The sequence below is a fragment of the Protomyctophum bolini genome, assembly GCF_963924005.1.
Source record: "Protomyctophum bolini genome assembly, chromosome: 2".
In the NCBI taxonomy this organism is placed as follows: domain Eukaryota; kingdom Metazoa; phylum Chordata; class Actinopteri; order Myctophiformes; family Myctophidae; genus Protomyctophum; species Protomyctophum bolini.
In genome coordinates, this window is record NC_137863.1 from 27,251,967 (window position 1) to 27,271,091 (window position 19,125).

A 19,125-nucleotide genomic window follows, 5' to 3' on the forward strand; every position below is an offset into this window, starting at 1 on the left:
CCCAAACAGAAGACCAGCATGAGGGTAATGATAGTCTACACTGTTTACAATCTTAAAACCAACAGCTCGTTATCTTTATTAAATTTTAATTACCATTGTTTAGCGTAATCTGTTCCCAGCTACCGTGTTCCCATCTCAGTATTTTCTCTGTGCCAAAATAGCACTGATGAATCTTTTATCCGTCTACAAATCTGATCTCTCTCTCCTTGACTGCAGGGTCTAGTGTTCATTTCAAGCTATACAAGTGTGTGTGTGTGTGTGTGTGTGTGTGTGTGTGTGTGTGTGTGTGTGTGTGTGTTTGAGATTCTAAAGAGTAACCACTGCAACTCATAAATCATAATGTTACCACATTATGACATTCAACATATCTATCATAGCTGTCGGGAAGAAACCACCTAACTTCAAAATGTTCATTTTTCAGATAAATTAAAATATGCATTTTGTTGAAAACAAAGCAATACTGCCTCATCAAAGTTAGTGTTGTGACTGTGAGGGGGAGATAAGGTGGAGTTAGCTGTTTTAGCAGACAGTTTGAGGGTCCAATGGAGTTAAGAGGTTTTGTCCGAAGCTCTTTTTATTATACTTTTCATTGGTTCAATATTGTTTTAACCATCACACAGACGCAAACCTTGAACCTTGAAGACATGATGCATTAAAGAAAGTATTCAGAAACGTGATGGTGAATTTGGTGAAATGGTGGATGTTGACGAACTAGTGTCGTTTTTTCATGTTTTTTATTTTTTTAATCGTCAAAAACCATGAAAAACAACATACTCTAGTACAGTATAGGACCACAATTGTTTTTGTGATTATGCTTTTAGCCCTAATGTCTTACTGTACCAAGCGCTGTTTACATTTCTGACTAATAATAAAGTATTCAATCAATCAAAGTTGTCATGCTCAGTCTAGAAGTAGAACTGGCTCCGGATTTTTATTGACAATCAGTATTACCTTTACCTTGTACTTTGAATGATGGAATCAATAGTGACTGGATCTTTATAATTGTGAATTTAGAACATCTAATCGTTTAATGTAAGATTTTACATTAAACTTAAATCATTGATTCTTGTATTTTCACCTCCAAGTTGTGTGCATTCCTCCCCCTATCCAGTATTAGAATTCATATCTAAATCGTTCAACAAGTTAATTAGGAGATATGGGAATGTAATTGCAAGTACTGTACTTTATGGGACCTTGTAGGATTGTTCCCATTGTGGATTTTACCCAGTATACCTACACTGTAAAATCAAACAAATTCGAATGGAACCGTTAAGGGTGATACCATTTTTTACAGCAGTCTTCTTAAAGGCACAAGTCAGCAACATTACTCAGGTGTGCAAAGAAATTAATGTTTATAGACAGCTGTGTTGGAAATCAGCAAACAGAACTCACGTATCATCCTCTACCATAATTCATGCATAGAGGAAGGTTGTGTGTGTCCCAAACATATTACAGGTACACAGGTTCCAGGTCATCTGGTTTTGTACGTTTGTACAGCTAAATTAAGAAAATGAACAGCACAATGCTCAATGTTTCCAGTGTCTACCAGCCTTAATTGCTGCCTACCCCTAACATCCCAACCCAAATATCCTTCAGAACAGGTAGTCTTTATTCTTCATGTAAGTTACGGTATATATTCTTTATTTATCACCGTGGGGAGTACATTCACCATCTTCCTTTGATCCATCCTTTCTATCAGGTTCAGTGGGAAGACACTGAGCAGCTCCTGCAGCCGACGCCTATGCCTTGCTCAAGGGCACTGGTAAGACTATTAGACTAATATGCATGCCTTTTGGTGTTTGGAGGAAAGCCCTGTGAATACAGGGAGAACATGCACACTCCACACAGAAAGGGCCCAGTTGGGTTCAAACACACAACCTTGTTATGATGAGGCAACAGTGCTAACCACCGTGCCACGTACTGCCAACCATATATTGCCCTTAAACACTCAGTCAGAAATGAACGTTACATATTTCTCTTTTTAGTTTTTCAGTTCTGCTCAGTTCATTTCAGCTTAGTTCCACTCCATAAGCCAAAATAATTATGTCATAATCCTCGTTGTTAGGTCACCAGCACTGATCCAAGTCACTTCACAGTACGAGCCAATAACAAACTGTTGTCCGTTGATGCAGCATGTGGTCAATTTGAACAGTGACACATGTCCAAAAATCAGCCAAACCTTCAAAAGACTATCCTGATACTTCGCTAACCTGAATTTCCATTTAGTTTCACATTATTCAGGCTGAAAGTGCTCCCATTGAACCCAAGATGGGCATAATCAAAGTGCAGAAGCGATTTTCATCCCCAAACCAGTCACAATGGTAAAGCGCTTCATTGTTGTCACATTATGTTGGTCTCTATCAAGAACACCTGCCGTTTATGTAGACAATTTACCAATCATGGTACTTAGGGCACTTAGTAAATAATACACACTATGGAACATTTGTCTGGGTGGAGGAAGATGTAAATCTTTTAAAGAGATGACAAAACGCTTCAAACAGCTTCAATAACAAACATCTTCGACATAAATTCCATCCACTGATTTATGTTACGCCGCCATTCTGTCAGGAGTTATTCTGTTTGAAATTCCAACTGAGAAAACACACTGAGCAGCAACACCCGACGGTATTACATCAAAAGTAATCATCAATCTATAAAAACATTAATTGAGCTCAGTTGTGAGCATGTAGATCCGCTATTTTCAAATAGTCAAACTAAATGTAATACCTCAGCCAGCCCCTACAATTCCAAGTGCTTGTTATGATTATTTTGGGGTGTTCAAAAGGTCTGGGCTGAAAAGGTTGAGAATCACAGGAAAACAAGCGTCTCCCCGCTGCCAGCCAGCGTATCAGGCTCGCTGCACGTAGGATGGATGTTCCATGTAGCTGTAATTCACCACACCACCTTCCTCCTCCAATTCCACATCGTCTTCCTCGTCCAAACACCTGCTGTCTCCGTCCGACCCCTCCTCCTCCTCCTCTCCTTGTGCCCCGTGTCTGTCTCTGTCCCCCAGTCTGACGCGGAGTGTCTTCCAGGTGCTGTTGCGCACCGAGGCCTCCAGGGCCTTCTGCTTGCGGTAGAACAGGGAGAACTTGTTGAAGATGATGGTGATGGGCAGCGCCACCACCAGCGTGCCGCCCAGGATGCAGCCGCTGGCCGCCAGCTTGCCAGCCACCGTCACGGGCACCACGTCTCCGTAGCCCACTGTGGTCATGCTCACCGTCCCCCACCACCAGCACGCCGGGATGGTGTCCAGACCCACGTCCTGGAGGGGGGAAGGGGGGGGGAGGACAAGAGTTTAGTAGTAGGGATGCACCCATATGGAAACTATTTAGCCGATAATGATAGCGATATATGTTTATTTCATTTTTGTTGTTTTTATTTCCCCCTTTTATACCAGGGAAACAAATACATCTTCAATACAAGAAATACATTATGTTAAGCATCTACAGCTTGGTAGGCTGCAGATAACCAACATAGCCAATGCAAAATGTATGCTTATAAACAACAGATAAATATCGGCTACTGCCATCGGTTAATGTCAGTTTAATTTGCAGATACTGATATGTGGCCGATACATCGGTACATCCCTAGTTAGGAGGCTTCAATGAAGTAGAACAATGATGACGTTGAAAACAGAGAGAAAGAACTGAAGAAGAAGAGAGAGGGAGGGAGGGAGAATAGAACAGAAAGCGGCCATAGCTGAGTGGGTATACAGAGAGGCCAGGTCAAAGTGTCCCTGTCATAAACAAAATAATGAACGGTGGAATCTTTTATTTCTGTGTAAAAGGAGCCATACTGTAACCTTTAACTGATGGTCCACGGACGGCCCTCGGACACACGGACAGAGATTTCACCCATTCATTGTAAGGAAGACAGAGAACGGCTTATTTTTGTTTGATTTACTCATTGTACAACTATATTATATTAAATAATTCAAATTGAAGCATACCTCCTCGTATTCAGCCGTGTAAGCCATTCCAGAGAACACAGACACCCCGACAGCCAGGTACAGCAGCAGAATGCCCACCTCCCGGTAGCTGTGCTGGAGACGGAAAACACACGGAAGATTATACTGCTTCTCAACCTGTGGGTTGAAAAGGTGGGCCACGAGGGTATTGCAAGTGGACCCCCAAATAATTGCCAAAACACTAAGATTTTAATGATAATGTAAGCCAAGGTATGCGGTCAGGCTTAGGCTTGGCTCAGGGAAGAGGACGCCCCTGCCATGCATAGTCCGCCATGGCACCGTTGGAGGTGCGACAAAGAAAGCAGGAAGACCGTCCTTCTGTATTCAATAATTGATGTATTAAAAAAGAAAAACTAATGTCCAACGAAAAGCCATGGTATTTCTTCTTTAAAACCTTTTATAAAACATTTAATAGTTTTCTTTGTGATGCCAATAAATAGAAACTTAGAAAAGTATTCTACATTAGTTCCATTCATTCAAGCCGGAACACAATTGATTGATTGATCATTAAAATAAACATGCTCTGAAAATGCCTGCGGCTGACCTGTCTGACCACTTTACAGTACATGACCTGTCTGACCACTTTACATGACCTGTCTGACCACTTTACAGTACATGACCTGTCTGACCACTTTACATGACCTGTCTGACCACTTTACAGTACATGACCTGTCTGACCACTTTACAGTACATGACCTGTCTGACCACTTTACAGTACATGACCTGTCTGACCACTTTACATGACCTGTCTGACCACTTTACATGACCTGTCTGACCACTTTACATGACCTGTCTGACCACTTTACATGACCTGTCTGACCACTTTACATGACCTGTCTGACCACTTTACATGACAGCCTTTTTCAGTTTTTCATGTGTCTATGAGGTGACAGTACTTCATTAGACACCCTGGAGTCGTTTGTATGTGCAATGGTGTATTAACTTTGTATTTAGGGTTTCTTCCTGGAGGATGGAGCCTTGACAGTCAAACGGGCCAATGAAATAAACAGTAATATAGTGACATCACACTATCAGCCCCTCCCCTAACCCCTCCCCCTTTATCATACAACTACTAACCATACTTAATGAACTGGTGGGCGTGTCCACATAAAAGCATGATTTTAACAAATACTGTACACTATTATATTATAATAATACCTGATGGCCTGGGCCATGGCTCAGCGGTCCAGGCACCTTGGCTGGTAATCCAGTCTGGCAGTGTGCCGTGGGTTCGACTCCCGATCCCGATGGCCTTTACTGCTTGTCACCCCCCCATCTCTCTCCCCATTTTCTGTCAGCCTACTGTCTGTCCCTCCATAAAAAATATAAAAATAAAGGCAAAAGCCACGAAAACATCATAATAATATCTGATGATCATGTTTTAGGGTGGAAAAAATCGTGGCACTCCATCTTTAACAACTTCCACCCGACTACCTAGCTCTATGGACCAGAGCTACCGGCTACCCTCAGACTGTACACCCATTCACTGCTCACTAGCAGCTTTTCCCACTGTGTGCGAGGTTTTACTTTACAATTCCCCGAAAATAAACAAAACGTAACTACATTGTTAAACGTATTTAACAATGAACACAATGTTTTGGGCCGATCAAATAATTTATAAGAAGAAAAACAAAACAAATAGTGTTGTCTCCTGCCTTTATTTTCTTCTTTCTAATGATTTGATCGGCCCAAAATATTGTGTTCATTGTCATGATTTGTCACGATCCGAGTTGGCTTTGTCCGCGGCGTAACCGTCTTTAAATAAATACTTAAAGAAAATCCTATGGGAGAAATGCATTGCATTTCATTTCCTGGGCCACTCGTCGTTCTGAAAGGGGGAGGGACTGCGACGCTCTATTGGCCACCAAGCAAGCAGCTCCATTTAAAGATGTAACAAATGTGTAAATCAGTGGTTTAGGAGTCGTTGATGGGGCTCCAATGCAATTCCAATGCAATCCCCAGCATCACAGTCAGTTTAACCAGAGCCATAGCGTATAGACAGAGTTGCGCAAACTCTGTTCACTTCATGGGGCCAGTCCAACGGCGGCTCTTCTACATAGACTTCTATTGGTTTGTCCCTATTTGAAGGCTTCAAAGTACAGGCGCAAGTACATGAACCACGTGACCGTGCTGTTTAATTTCTGCCCCCTCATTATTGCAACTATAATTCATCTAATAGAAGTATTAGATGGCTCTTGTTACGGCTCACTCCTCCTCACCTCCACATGCAAGCACTGCTTAGCCACTCCCCCCTCACTGACTACTCCATGGCTCTACTCAGCACACCTGCTCTCCTGCACCAATCCTCTGCACCTGTCTTCCATCCTGCAATCAAGCACTGCCTCTACAAGAAACCTGTCTGCCCTTCATTCCATGCCAGAGCTTCACATGTCTACATGTATGTGTTTGGAATCCCATGCTGAGTTTGGCCAACCTGGAGAGCCACTGATCTACTACTACCCCACTCCCTTCCATACAAACCTTTTGTGAATAAACCTGAACTAAACCTGAACAACGCCTCCTCTTGCTGTGCACTTGGGTCACACTTACTAAATATAACAGCTCTGATTTTAACCAATTTAACCTTTTATACAAAACCAGAGTCATGTGTGGTTTCTGGGTTAGAATATATGTAACAAAAATGTGGGAAGGCTAAAATCTGTTTTCCAGCTTGAGGAATTCATACCAACATATCAACCTGCAACAGACAAGCATATGAAGTCGATTTGGGTGACAAATGCTCACATTCATTGAGATGGGTCTGTCTTTATTACAATAGCAGATAGTGTAATTTGATCTATTTGTACTACTCACTGACCTTACATTACATTCTATGTTTTGGTGGGGATTCTTGTAAATATATCACTGCTTTGAAGGCTCATAGTATAGTACTTTATAGGTATAGGATTACTGATTCTGCAGGGGAAACAATATCTGTGCTTGTACTGTAATGTGATATACAAGTTGTGGGAGCTCGAAAACACATCGAGAAAAACAGAATGATGTAGGGCCAAGCGGGGGGGGGGGGGGGGGGGGGGCGGCAGTGGCTCAGGGGTAGAATGACCGAATGGGAGCAGCAAGGTTCCCAGTTCGAACCCGGTCTCCCCCAGAGTTAATGTCGAAGTGACTCTGAACTCTGAACCCTAGGGTAGGTACCCTCACAAAAAACATGCAGTAATCCTGGTCACTAAACTGCCTCCCCCTGGCCAGCCGGGGCGCCTGAGGGAGGGGAAAGGAACTGGTTGGAATAACGTGTTCCTTCCACGCGCTACGTCCAACCAGGGAAACTCCCCCCTGTCAGGTGTAAAGGAGCAACTTGGACACTCAGGCATGAAGGAAGCATGAGTTCAAGTCCGTTGCTCTCCCCTTGTCCCCCATATATGGGGACTAGGTTGGTGGAGGGTGTGTAGAGCCCAGGATCACATTAGATGATTGACACAGGGGTGAAAAATGGGTTACAAAATCGTGGGATTAAAAAAATATAAAAAAGACTCTGAACCCCTAATTGCTCCCGACGTGCAGGTTGGTGCCTTGCATGGTTTCCTCCGGCATCGGTGTGTGAATGGGTGAATGCACAATCTTTGTAAAGTGCCTTGGATAAAGGTGCTGTATAAATGCACCATTTACAATTTGTAATATGACAGTGACACACACACATACACACACTCAGAGTCGTCTCCTCACCCGTAGTGTTGCTCCCAGAGAGCGGAGCCCTGTTGAATGTCTGGCCAACTTCAATACTCTGAAGACTCTCATCAACCTGAAGACCTGAAAAGAGAGGGAGGGGGAGGAGAGGGAGACAGAGAGAGACAGATATGTTCATGACCTGTGATGTTACGGCCGGTAGCCAATGCCATAAGCCAAATTGCAATACCCAAATCTCTGCTCACTTGGTCCTCCAGCTTAACCCGGAAATAGTTGTCCCAAATGGTCATTTTCTTTTGTTCTCGTCCTCTCACCAGAAGTGTTGACCGTCTATCTGTTTCTGTTATTGGATGGACGGGCTTCTCCGGCTATGTTAGAGAAACCTTTCTAGAGATGGGGTCTTAAAAAAACAGCAGTGGCGCATCGCAGACTTCAAAGGGACGTTTGACCATTGTGTGCCATTGTGCCTGCATGTAGATGTGTGTTGAACGGTTTGAGGGCGAAAGTGACTCACCTGATTAAACTGCAGAGATACTGAAGTGCTATATCATTGTGAACAACAGAGGCATTTGTGCCACAAAGTTTTACACAGATCGTGATGGTGCAGTTATAGGTACTAAAAACAGTTATCCATCATGAGGCTGATCAAGTGGCATTTCTTCCTCTGCCTAGTGGGAATGTGCGTGCAAAATCTCACGGAAATCCCACGCTGTGTTCATGATTTGAGGCATTTTGTTCAAAACGGAGCACTCCAACAAACTTTGGAAGCCAATCCTAGCCAATCAGGATAGAGTCTGAAAAATCTGAAAGACCTGTTTCATTGAATGGCTATAGAGAGACTGCACCAATTTGCATGATGCTTGGACAAAATTGGTATACTCTCAAAAAATCTACTTCCTGGTTCGGCTCTGGCATCCAGGGAGTGTGTGCAGAGTTTCGCTGCGATCAAGCCAACGGTGCCAGAGATTACCTGTCATAAAACGGACACATGGACGGACACACACACACACACACACACACACACACACACACACACACACACACACACACACACACACACACACACACACACACACACACACACACACACACACACGGGCGGGCGGGCGGGCGGAGTGCAAAACATACTCTCCCTGTGCCTTTGGCCTGGTGGAGACAATAACAATACACCAAATGCATCTAACCTGCATGAGACGTCCCACGTCTCCCAGTTCGGACTCGGAGCCCAGCAGCAGGTCAAAGAGCAGGGTGATGTAGATGGGGACCACAGACACCATGTCAATCATGTTGAGAGGTTGATGGAAGAACTTCCTCCGGTTAGGGGCCAACAGCAACCTGGTCACCACCTCCAAGAGACAGAGAGAGAGAGAGAGAGAGAGAGAGAGAGAGAGAGAGAGATAGAGCATGAAAAACAGTGACAATAAATAGTAACACACTTCATAACGACGTTAGCATGTCTGTGCCTACAGTGTTTGATTGGATTATGTTTTTGACTGAACTACGTAGTACGTACAGTATATATGAGCTGCTCTTGGGAAGAAACCAAACTCCAAAATGTTCATTTTTCAGAAAATGAAAAAAATATATTTTTCAGGAAATGAAGAAAACCTTATAATTTGAAAACAAAGCAATACTGCCTCATCAAAGTGACTTTATATATTGTCAATTACTTGCGTGAGAGGGAAAGAGGTGGTGGAGTTAGCAGTCCGTTTTAGGGTTCAATGGAGTTAAGGGGTTTTGTCCGAAGCGCTTTTTAATACTTTCCATTGGTTATTTTTTAACCAACACACAGACTAGGGTATTGAATAGCACTGATTTATGAAAAACAAATCTAAAACCTCAAAAATAGAGTTAGGTGGTTTCCTCCTGACAGCAAGCTTGAGAGCGTATTTCCATTGTCAGCCTCAGGTCTAAATGTGTTTAAACAAATTTTGTTACACGTTCGTACTCAAAGGAGCACAATAACTCTGTGATAACTGTGTTATCATTTTAGCATTATTGTATAACTGTGCCATTGCACTTTTTTGCAAACTGTTAAAAAGGTATTCAATCAGTCAATGGAAATAATTTTGTCTACCTCGAAAGTGAACCAGCTGGTACAGAAGACCTCCAGGGCTTCCATGGTGGGGTCCTCCATTAACTTTCCATCTTCATCAAATTCCTGAGAGGGACAAGAGCAGCAGTGGCCATAAGGGACTTCAGCCCGTAAGTGGCCATAAGGGACTTCAGCCCCTAAGTGGCCATAAGGGACTTCAGCCCCTAAGTGGCCATAAGGGACTTCAGCCCCTAAGTGGCCATAAGGGACTTCAGCCCCTAAGTGGCCATAAGGGACTTCAGCCCCTATGCATTCATGGCCATAAGGGACTTCAGCCTGTAAGTGGCCATAAGGGACTTCAGCCCCTATGCATTCATGCATGCATGCATGCAGTTGCATACATGCAACTCAAGTCATGCATACACGCATGCATACTGACCACTGACCTGGTACTCAGGTATGCTGTTGATACACATTGTAGCAATGGATGTAAGAACCACTCCAATGGAGAGCAGGCTGAATAGCTTGGAGGGGATGGAGTAGCCTGGGTTCTCCAGGGTCAACCACAGACACTTCCTGATGTGGCCGTAGCGCATGTCCTGGAAGTGCAGAATGTCTCTGGAAGGAGAATGGATGAGGTGGTGTTTGAGAACAAGAAATACAGCTGTGTCTTCGCGGTGCAGTCTGTAGCTATGGCCTTGTAGCTGGCTGTATGCACATATAGCAGCATCGCTTTCTGGTCCACAGCATTAGCGATTACACACTAACTAACACTCTGCCAGGAACTGTTATATTTTCTCATAGACTGTACAGTGCGATGTCTAAAATCCAGCGTAGCGATAGTTCAGGTATTCACGGAAGGCAGGTGGTGTGTAATGCTATCTCACTCCCGTACCCCCACATTCATTCCATAACAAGTTCATTGCCCACAAGTAAGTCTGTCTCTCCATGTTCAACCTCACTTAATTCTCATTCGCTACAAGCTAACTCACACACGCCCTCAAACCCACACGCCCTCAAACCCACTATCCACTGTTCATTCTACTACGTTAGCGGTCACAGCTCCCAGCCTCCTCCCTATGGCATAGTCCTTATATTAATGGATGATTCTGTGATCGTGCTGTTCTTCTATGGATTGTACTATGATGTGGTATCTTGAATCATGCAATTGAAGGCAGTGTTATGAATTTGACAGACTATTCTCATTCAAGTGTGCCACCTATACAGATCTGATAGATCTGAAAATATAGATAAAATGATAATAAGCTTTCAACATCATAAAACTGCCTTTGTAGTGCAGCAAATTATATTCTTAATTTTCGCTCACGTGTAGCAATCGTACAGCTGGTCATTTTATAGTCTGCGTTAGAGAGAACTTGCCAAAGCTCTGGACCAGAGCTAACAGCGTGAGGTCCAGCGTGATGGTAGGTGTGGCGCTCCACCCCAGCAATCCATCTCCCAGGGGTCTAGCTAGTACATTGTTACGGGGACAGACTCCCACGTGTTACCAGCTGATACCGACAATAAGCCACTCCCGACCTCCTACTATATGTTCTTATCAGGACCATGCAATGGAGGCAATATGGACATTTCCACATACTGCCTACGACTACGAAATGCAGAAGTGAAATTACTGCTAAATTCAGACTGATATGAGGTTAGGGGACTTACGTGGGGCGTTAAAACTGAAGTTAGGATTCTGGTATTTCCACAATAAATTGTAGACTTTTCTTGAAGGTCTGAGGTACAAGCCGGTAAGGTTACTGGTATTTCCACAATAAATTGTAGACTTTTCTTCAGTTATGGTTAGATTTAGGGTTAGTAATAGGGTTAGCCACTCGGACAGTGGCTGTCAACAACGTCAATATGTAAGCTGTAGGCATAATGGCTTCATTGCATGGTGCTGATAAGGGCTGATGACGGAGAGTAAATCATTTGATAACATCCGAAGCCGCTATAGCTGAACAGAAATAATATAAGAAAATAAAGCTATTTAAAAAAAACTGCTCGCGATCGATTAACATACATGAGCTATTAAGTCAGATGTAGGTTTTATCAGTTTCGATATACTGTATTTTCGGTTAATTTTAGCTTTTCATGACAGAGTATTGTAATCGGCCCCTTCTGTCAGCGACGTAACCATAGGGGATGTAACATGAGAACGCATGGTTGAATATCGAGTCGAAAAGGCCAAAGGTTAAGGTCACAGTCAAGGTCCAGGTCAAAGGACAGATTTTCACGAAAGTGAAATGGATGTAGTGCTGTTGTTCTGCTCTGCCACTAGGGATCAAGGGAAGGTTCCAAGAACAGAACTGAACACACCGCCCGGGCCGGCCTGGCGGTCCGGGCACCTGGGCTGCTGATCCAGAAAGACAAAGTGTCACGGGTTGAGATCATGTGTGGTGGGAAGGGATGAACATTGGGCATTTTCCTTTTCTTTTACCTGTTCAGGTCAGATATCTCGTCCACCGAGGTGTCGATGCTGCTGACTTCGCTCTCGTCGTCCCAGCTGCGATGGCGGCTGCTCTCCAGCTTCCGATCATGGTAACGGTAACTGCAGCAGGTGTCCAAGAAGAACTCATTGATACCCCAGTACTCAATCTCCTGGCTGGATGTGGAGAAGACAAAATAATCCATTGTGTATTCACAAAGATGTGTTAATTTTTTTATCCATTCTATACTCACAAAGATACAGTATGTTAATGTTGTGTGCACTTCAAATTGTAGGAGTTGAGGCATTACATTTTGTTTGAAATATTGTGAAAATCTACATATCTACAAACTCACGGCTCGCAGTGCAAGGCATTGTGAGATTATAGCTATTTTCAACATTTGTCTCTGTTTTATATTATATGACAATCTGGCCAATGTTTGATTAGTTCTTCACTGTCATCTGGGGACCCCCCTCCCCCCAAAAATCATGTGGGGACCCTGAGAACCTCTTATCTACAGTAAGGTACAATACAACACAGTACAACAAAACGGGGACTGCCCATAATTCCGACATGCCATTACTCCGACTACATGGCTTCGCGTGTGGTTAGGGATAGGATTAGTAATTGGGCGAGTCAGACTAACACAATGTCGGAATAATGCGCCTTCGGAAACAATGCCACGCCACCGACAAGACAGTACAGCACAGACAAATTAACAGACAAAGTCAGAGACAGACAGATGATTGTTGTTGTACCTAAAGGAAAAGACACACAGCTCGTCCATGATGTGCAGTTTTCCTGTCTGATAGAAGTGGAGCACGTAGGGGAACAAACCAGGATTCCTATCAAAGTAAAACTCCTTCTGCTGAACATCATAGTCATCACACACCTACAACAAAAGATTGATTTGTTTTATTAATGGTAATGTTCGAAGTACTGTCTACAGGTAGATTACATCGGCCGTTAGCCAAACAAGCTAAAAGTTGCTACATTTTGTTATATTAAGCTCCCGATTACAGAGGATTAAACGATTACGTCAATTACGTAGGTGGCCATAAGGGATTTATTGATTAATTACGTCAATTATGACACTGGCCATAATCCGGTTAAGTCAAGTGGTAAATGTAATGTTGAGTAATGTCTAAACCTGCAGTATGTCCTCCTCAGAGTCACAGGCCAGCAGTTTTCCCAGCCTGGTGTCGGGGAACTTCTTCAGAGTGCTGGAGCAGAGACTCCTCTTCAGACCACCTACGTTCACATGAACCAGGCTCTCCTCAGGGCCCTGGCGTGCCCACTGGGGAAGCCTCTCCTTCACCATGATGATCTAATGATGATTGCAAAGTGATTTCAACATGATTGAGAGGTTTAAAGAAAAAGGGGTTGTTGTGATTCACTGCAAATTATAATTAATATAATAGTGAATGAATTGACAAATACTATCCATACCCATCATTTATTCACTCTCTTGATTTTATCCCATTAAGACCTCTACAAATGTCTTCTAAATCCTAACTGTACCGGTAATTGGCCACAGACCCCCATCTCATTTTGTTCCAGGGACCTGGAAATTTTGTTTTGGTAAAAGTTTTCACTTTAAACAGTACTGTATTCAAAGATTTGCACAAATGTTCAGGATTTTTCAAAAATAGCAGATCTACAAGCACATCTGAATAAAGTAAAGTAAAGTATAAAATAATGGTTGAAGTGGTAGACATCTAAAATGACACAGATACTTTCCTGGATTGAATGGGTTTAACGGTAGAGTAACATGAGTTCATATTGCTTAGGGAAACCTCAGTAAAGCAGGAAGCAGAGTTATCCCTTTTCAGAGCTCTAAGTCCTGTTTCACCGCAGGTAAAGTGTGACTGTAATGTAATTTAGCAACATTAGAGGCTGTAATTGCAGGCTGTGAAGGAAATGGCCTCTGGTCTCATTTAACACGATTAGACCTACTGCAGTCTGTGGATGTCTCCCTGTGTCGGTCCCGGCCTTTCTCTCACATCTTCAAATATGGTGATAGTAACTACATTTCTAACCTCCTGCTGTGTTATTAACTACACACTAAAATCTCAGTTTTTAAATCAAAGCCGAATACTTTGATTCATTTCTTGCACTGCATTGTAACAAAGTAACAAAAGTAAAGGAGTACTCCTTATGCGAATGTCCCATTTCACAAGTTTTCAAAATGTACAAATAAAAATAGCACACAATGCAACTGCTCCATGACTGCTGCCCAATTCTGCCACAGAGCTCCGCTGAGTGCGTCGTGTTGCGTTTGTTCAGCATCAAAAAAATAACCGGGGCGAATTGGTGACGCCGTCCAGACGCCATCCAAACACAACCGTCAGCAATGGAGTACCCTTCATTAATTCTTTCTGTGCCATTAGGTGGCAGCAGAGTGTAAAGGTTTTGACTATGTTTAGTCATCTTAATTTCCGATTTCCCGGCCTGGAGACCACCATTGTAACGATCGGCTATTATTAGCGTTAGCTCATGCTGTTTACCTTTCGCCAGAAACGTTAACATGTCGAGGGCGATACGAGACAAAATCACAAATCACATCGGAAACTCGGGTGGATCGTCAAAACCACGGACAGCGCACGTAGTTTCAGAGATACGAGGCATAGAAAACCCTACTTTGACTGGAGGGCCTGGCTCGGGTGATGGAGGCGTTGCCTAGCAACCTTGACCAATGTTTTATGTTATAACCAGATATTCGGCTAAACCGATTAATATATGGTGTAAACTGTAAAGGGTATACGTAGCTGGCAGATAACGTCCCATGGGGGGGTACGAATATATACTTAGCTGGCAAAAAAAAGTTAATTAAAAAAGGAACATTCCCTGCGTTGGCAGCACCGACGCCACGCTGGCGGACACCCAATAGCTGCAGTGGAGTTGACAGATGCTTTCCCGGATTCAAGCGGTTAAAGATATTTTCATTCCAGTGAAAGTTAAATTCCCCAATGTCATCCATTAGCTTTTGCACAGTCCTGTTTCATTGATTCAATCACTCAATACATCCTGGGCTGAATGTCATGATGCTCTAACTCTCAGCATAAGAAGAGCCTGTGCCTGTATCAGCCTTGAACATGAACAAAATAAAAACTTTTCATACGAACATGGAAAATCTTTCACCATGTCAGCATGCCTCCACTTCTCTTCTCTCAAAGAGGCTTCCTTGTCAGTTCCCTGTGCACACATCGAAATGGGCTACCTACTTCCTTCTAAAATTCTAATTCAAAGCCTGTGCACTATGAAGGTCTGGCACAGATATTATCCTCTCAAACATTAAAATGTGACATACTGTAAACGCCTTAATTAACCATTTGTGAGTTTCGGCTAACGGTTAAAACAGACAGGCTAAGGACAGACATGGACTAAATCAGAATCTATATCAACTAAAATGGAGTCTGCAGGGTACAGTGGATTACAAAATGTGGTCAAAAGACCTGTCCCATGACATGACATGTTGGAACGTTAAGTAAAATACGTACAGTCCAAATATGGGCATAATATTTTTTAACTAGACCATGCATAGTTACCTTTGGCATTTAACCTATACAAAAGTACTTCTGGTTTCGATTGACATAATAATAGTGTTTCCCATACAGTTACAGGCTGGCCCTCTACTCACCCTCCTGACTAATGAGGCCTATATTAAACACCTGTGACATTTGAGTAGGTGTGTGTGTGTGTGTGTGTGTGTGTGTCTGTGTGTGTCTGTGTGTGTGTGTGTGTGTGTGTGTGTGTGTGTGTGTGTGTGTGTGTGTGTGTGTGTGTGTGCGTGCGTGCGTGCGTGCGTGCGTGCGTGCGTGCGTGCGTGCGTGCGTGCGTGCATGCATGTTTGGACTAAGGTGATGGCAAATTGATAAATGCATTCCTGTGACAGTGCTGTTGTTGCTAAGGGCCCTGTCCCTTGTGGAATGCCATGTACACATTGGCTGATACAATAAGCTACCATTCTATTTCAATAGAATCCAGTGAGGTGAAGATACATTTGTTGTATGTTTGTAACAGCTACAAAAACATTGAGCTGGTTTCAACTTCAGCTACTGTACAAAGATACGAAGCTACAAATATGCTGTGTGCCTTTGAATCTTGTGTATCTGCCAGTGTGAATGCAGCATAACAGTATACATGTTAAGAGTTGGGGGGTGGCAGGTTTACTCATTCTCTCTCTTTTTTTAATGACACAAAACTGAATTCTGAGGTTCAGTTGTAGCAGCCTTCAGGGACAGTCACAACATTCAAAGGTTGCTAATGGAAAAATATATAAAGAAACCCTGCCCCTCGTCAGTTATTGGTTCTAAGTATTTTTAGTTAATTGCCTAGAAGGTATAATCAGTAAATAAAGTGCAGTCATCACATTTCAAAGAATCTGCATGACTCCCACACACACATACACAAGACAACTTGGGATTACACACAGGCTGAAGACAAACATTTATTTTCTGTTTTGTTATTGTATAATATTTCGCTGAAAATAACAAGCTCACAACGCGCTGTGAGCTTGTCGATCTGCTATTTTCTGCGAAAGCTTTTGCCACAATACGGATGCTGGGGTTCAAGTGGTTAATTTGGTCTCTCCTAACTATTTATAGAGTAGGGTAAAATATACTCACAGAGAAACATGAGAAGGCATATATAGGTAATCATTTTGTGAGTGGGTGCATTAGCAAATCAAAATCAATAGTAGCTATAGTTAACATGACCCTGGATAGATAGTAGGATCAATAGTTAAGATATTATCTTAATTAATTTAATTGTAGGCACCATGCTGCAAGCTATAGCTTAAGTCTTAAATAATTAAAACACAAAAAAAAATTCCCAGCTACCCCATCAAGTTCATAAATATGAACTTTTGGAATAACGTTTTGAAACATGGCACAAATTATGTTCAGTTGTGGGAGTCTTTGACATGAAAAGGTAGAAATAACTAGACAATTATGTATTTGTTGCATTACCATGAAAATGTGACTACTGAAATAATAATATTATTTCAGTAGTCACATTTTCATGGTAATGCAACAAATGCCCTGAAAAACGTTAAAGACCCCTGCTATATTATAGCAGGGGTCTTTAACGTTTTTCAGGGCAATATGACCCTTAGCTGAGAGAGATGAAGTGCACACACACACACACACACACACACACACACACACACACACACACACACACACACACACACACACACACACACACACACACACACACACACACACACACACACGATTAGCTATATAGCCCCCCCCCCCTCTCTCTCTCTCTCTCTCTCTTCAGGGTCCATCCATGCTGTCTGCAATGCTCCCAGGGGGGTTTCCATGCATATACAGAAATAAAGTTGATCTATAATTCAACAGAAGCACTTGCAGCTTAAAATCCCAGGGCAAGATAAAGATAAAGCTGTCCAGTCCAATATCCCTGTATACAGATTTGTAGACAAGTAGATTTAATTAAAAGTAATGTCCTGCAATAATAGCCAATAAACATGGGCTGCTATACTGGAATCAAAATAATGAATGTACAATGTAAAGACATTAAGACAATATAGTGTATTATAATGTAGACTATTATTACATTATATTATGCTATTCTATAAAGCAGGCATTATAACTCACATTGTATGTGAGTTGCATGTGTGTGAGCTTTGTGCGCATAACTGCCTCTGCAGAATCAAAATGAATAGTGTGTAAGCTGATTAAAGCATATACCGGTAAGCCTAATAATTAAATGTATAGACTGTCACTAGAGCCTCACCTGCAAATGTCTCCAGACGCTCAGGAATGTTTTACTTTTTAAATAGCTGCAGAATCAGCTTCTTCAATCACCCCATGGTAGACAAAGTTGTATCTGTCTCTTTTTTTTTTACCAACGCAGAAAGTAGAATTGCTACAGAAACACTGGAAACAGTCTTATTGAAATCTAAAGCCTAGCGGCCATAAAGTGTCAAAGTGATATCAGAGGTAGAAAGATAGTTCCTTCCTTCATCAGGTGATTTATTTGAATGAGTCTCCAGTTCAGTTCAGTTCTGTTCTGTTCAGTTCAGTCTCCTCCGCTCCGCGTGTCTCACCACAACACGAGGGAAACAGATCGGCACATTCCGGCCGGGCTCCGGCTCTCTCCGGCAGGCAGGGATGGTCCGATGGATGAGGGATCCCAAATCATCCCATACGTAACTCTAGTTACTCTACGATCCCATTCCGATGATAACGTGGTTCTCAAACAAAGGACCCCCAAATCAGCATAGGACTATATGTGGGCCAGCCCAGGAACCTATAAGAATTTTATTTAATCTGAAGAAGCAATCTCTCTCTCTCTCTCTCTCTCTCTCTCTCTCCCTCACACCCCTTTTGGTGTTAGCATTACGTTATGCTTTAGCTATCGAAAAATAGCAGATCTACAAGCTCAGGGCTTGTAGGTCTGCTATTTTTGAAAAATCGAAGAACGACTGACATAGAAACATATAGCTTTTTCAGAAAACTGTCAGGATGTACAAGAAGACATTTTTAGAATATGATCTCAGGTCAGAATGGGTTAATAGGCCTAGGCTATGTGTTAAATTGGTAATACATTTATTTCTAGCTATAGGCCTAACACATTTATCTGGGACCTGGCCTCAAGGACAAGGTATTGTTGAGGGTCCCCGGGCCCTCGCGCCTCGCGGACCACTTTGAGAACCACGTGATATACTTGACTTGACTCTTGACTGTCGATTCCGTACGTGACAAAGTCCTGAGGCCTACTTAACCAATTACCGGTAGATTACATTGTTTATGTGTGCTCGTTAGCTCAACAACAAAACAGATGTCCAAATGTCTCACTGCAGTTAACAAAGCAGGCCTGGCTGTCACTTTCAGTAAAAGAATATTAAGGCAAAACAATGCAGGGACATTTTTTATCTGAGCACAGCACAGCACAAAGTCAGTAAAATATCGTGTTGTCTCATCCTAATTAACCACACCTGCGCTTGATTGTAGCCTACCAATAAACCAGCCTTGCCCTCGACGCACCATGTAATCAGGGGAATTCCAGGGGTC

At 42.7% G+C, this 19,125-nt stretch overlaps 1 protein-coding gene across 1 annotated transcript; it reads right to left on the reverse strand.

Moving 5' to 3' along the window:
- Nucleotides 1–1,731: 1,731 nt before the first annotated feature.
- LOC308328142 (delayed-rectifier potassium channel regulatory subunit KCNS2) lies at nt 1,732–18,144 on the reverse strand. The gene is made up of 10 exons (XM_080781863.1): nt 17,846–18,144; nt 13,233–13,409; nt 12,841–12,974; nt 12,094–12,258; nt 10,097–10,268; nt 9,693–9,776; nt 8,800–8,961; nt 7,655–7,738; nt 3,953–4,045; nt 1,732–3,265 (listed from the first exon to the last, which is right to left on the reverse strand). The coding sequence occupies exons 2-10, from the start codon at nt 13,401–13,403 to the stop codon at nt 2,849–2,851; spliced, it is 1,482 nt and encodes a 493-aa protein (XP_080637989.1). The 5' UTR covers nt 13,404–13,409; nt 17,846–18,144; the 3' UTR covers nt 1,732–2,848.
- Nucleotides 18,145–19,125: the final 981 nt, after the last annotated feature.

Coding starts and splice junctions, on each gene's coding strand:
- LOC308328142 (XM_080781863.1), bottom strand. CDS start 13,403: ATGGTGAAGGAGAGGCTTCCCCAGTGGGCACGCCAGGGCCCTGAGGAG. Junction 10,269..12,093: donor GAGATATCTGACCTGAACAG/GTAAAAGAAAAG, acceptor TTCTCCTTCCAG/AGACATTCTGCACTTCCAGG. Junction 8,962..9,692: donor CCAGCTGGTTCACTTTCGAG/GTAGACAAAATT, acceptor TGTCTCTTGGAG/GTGGTGACCAGGTTGCTGTT.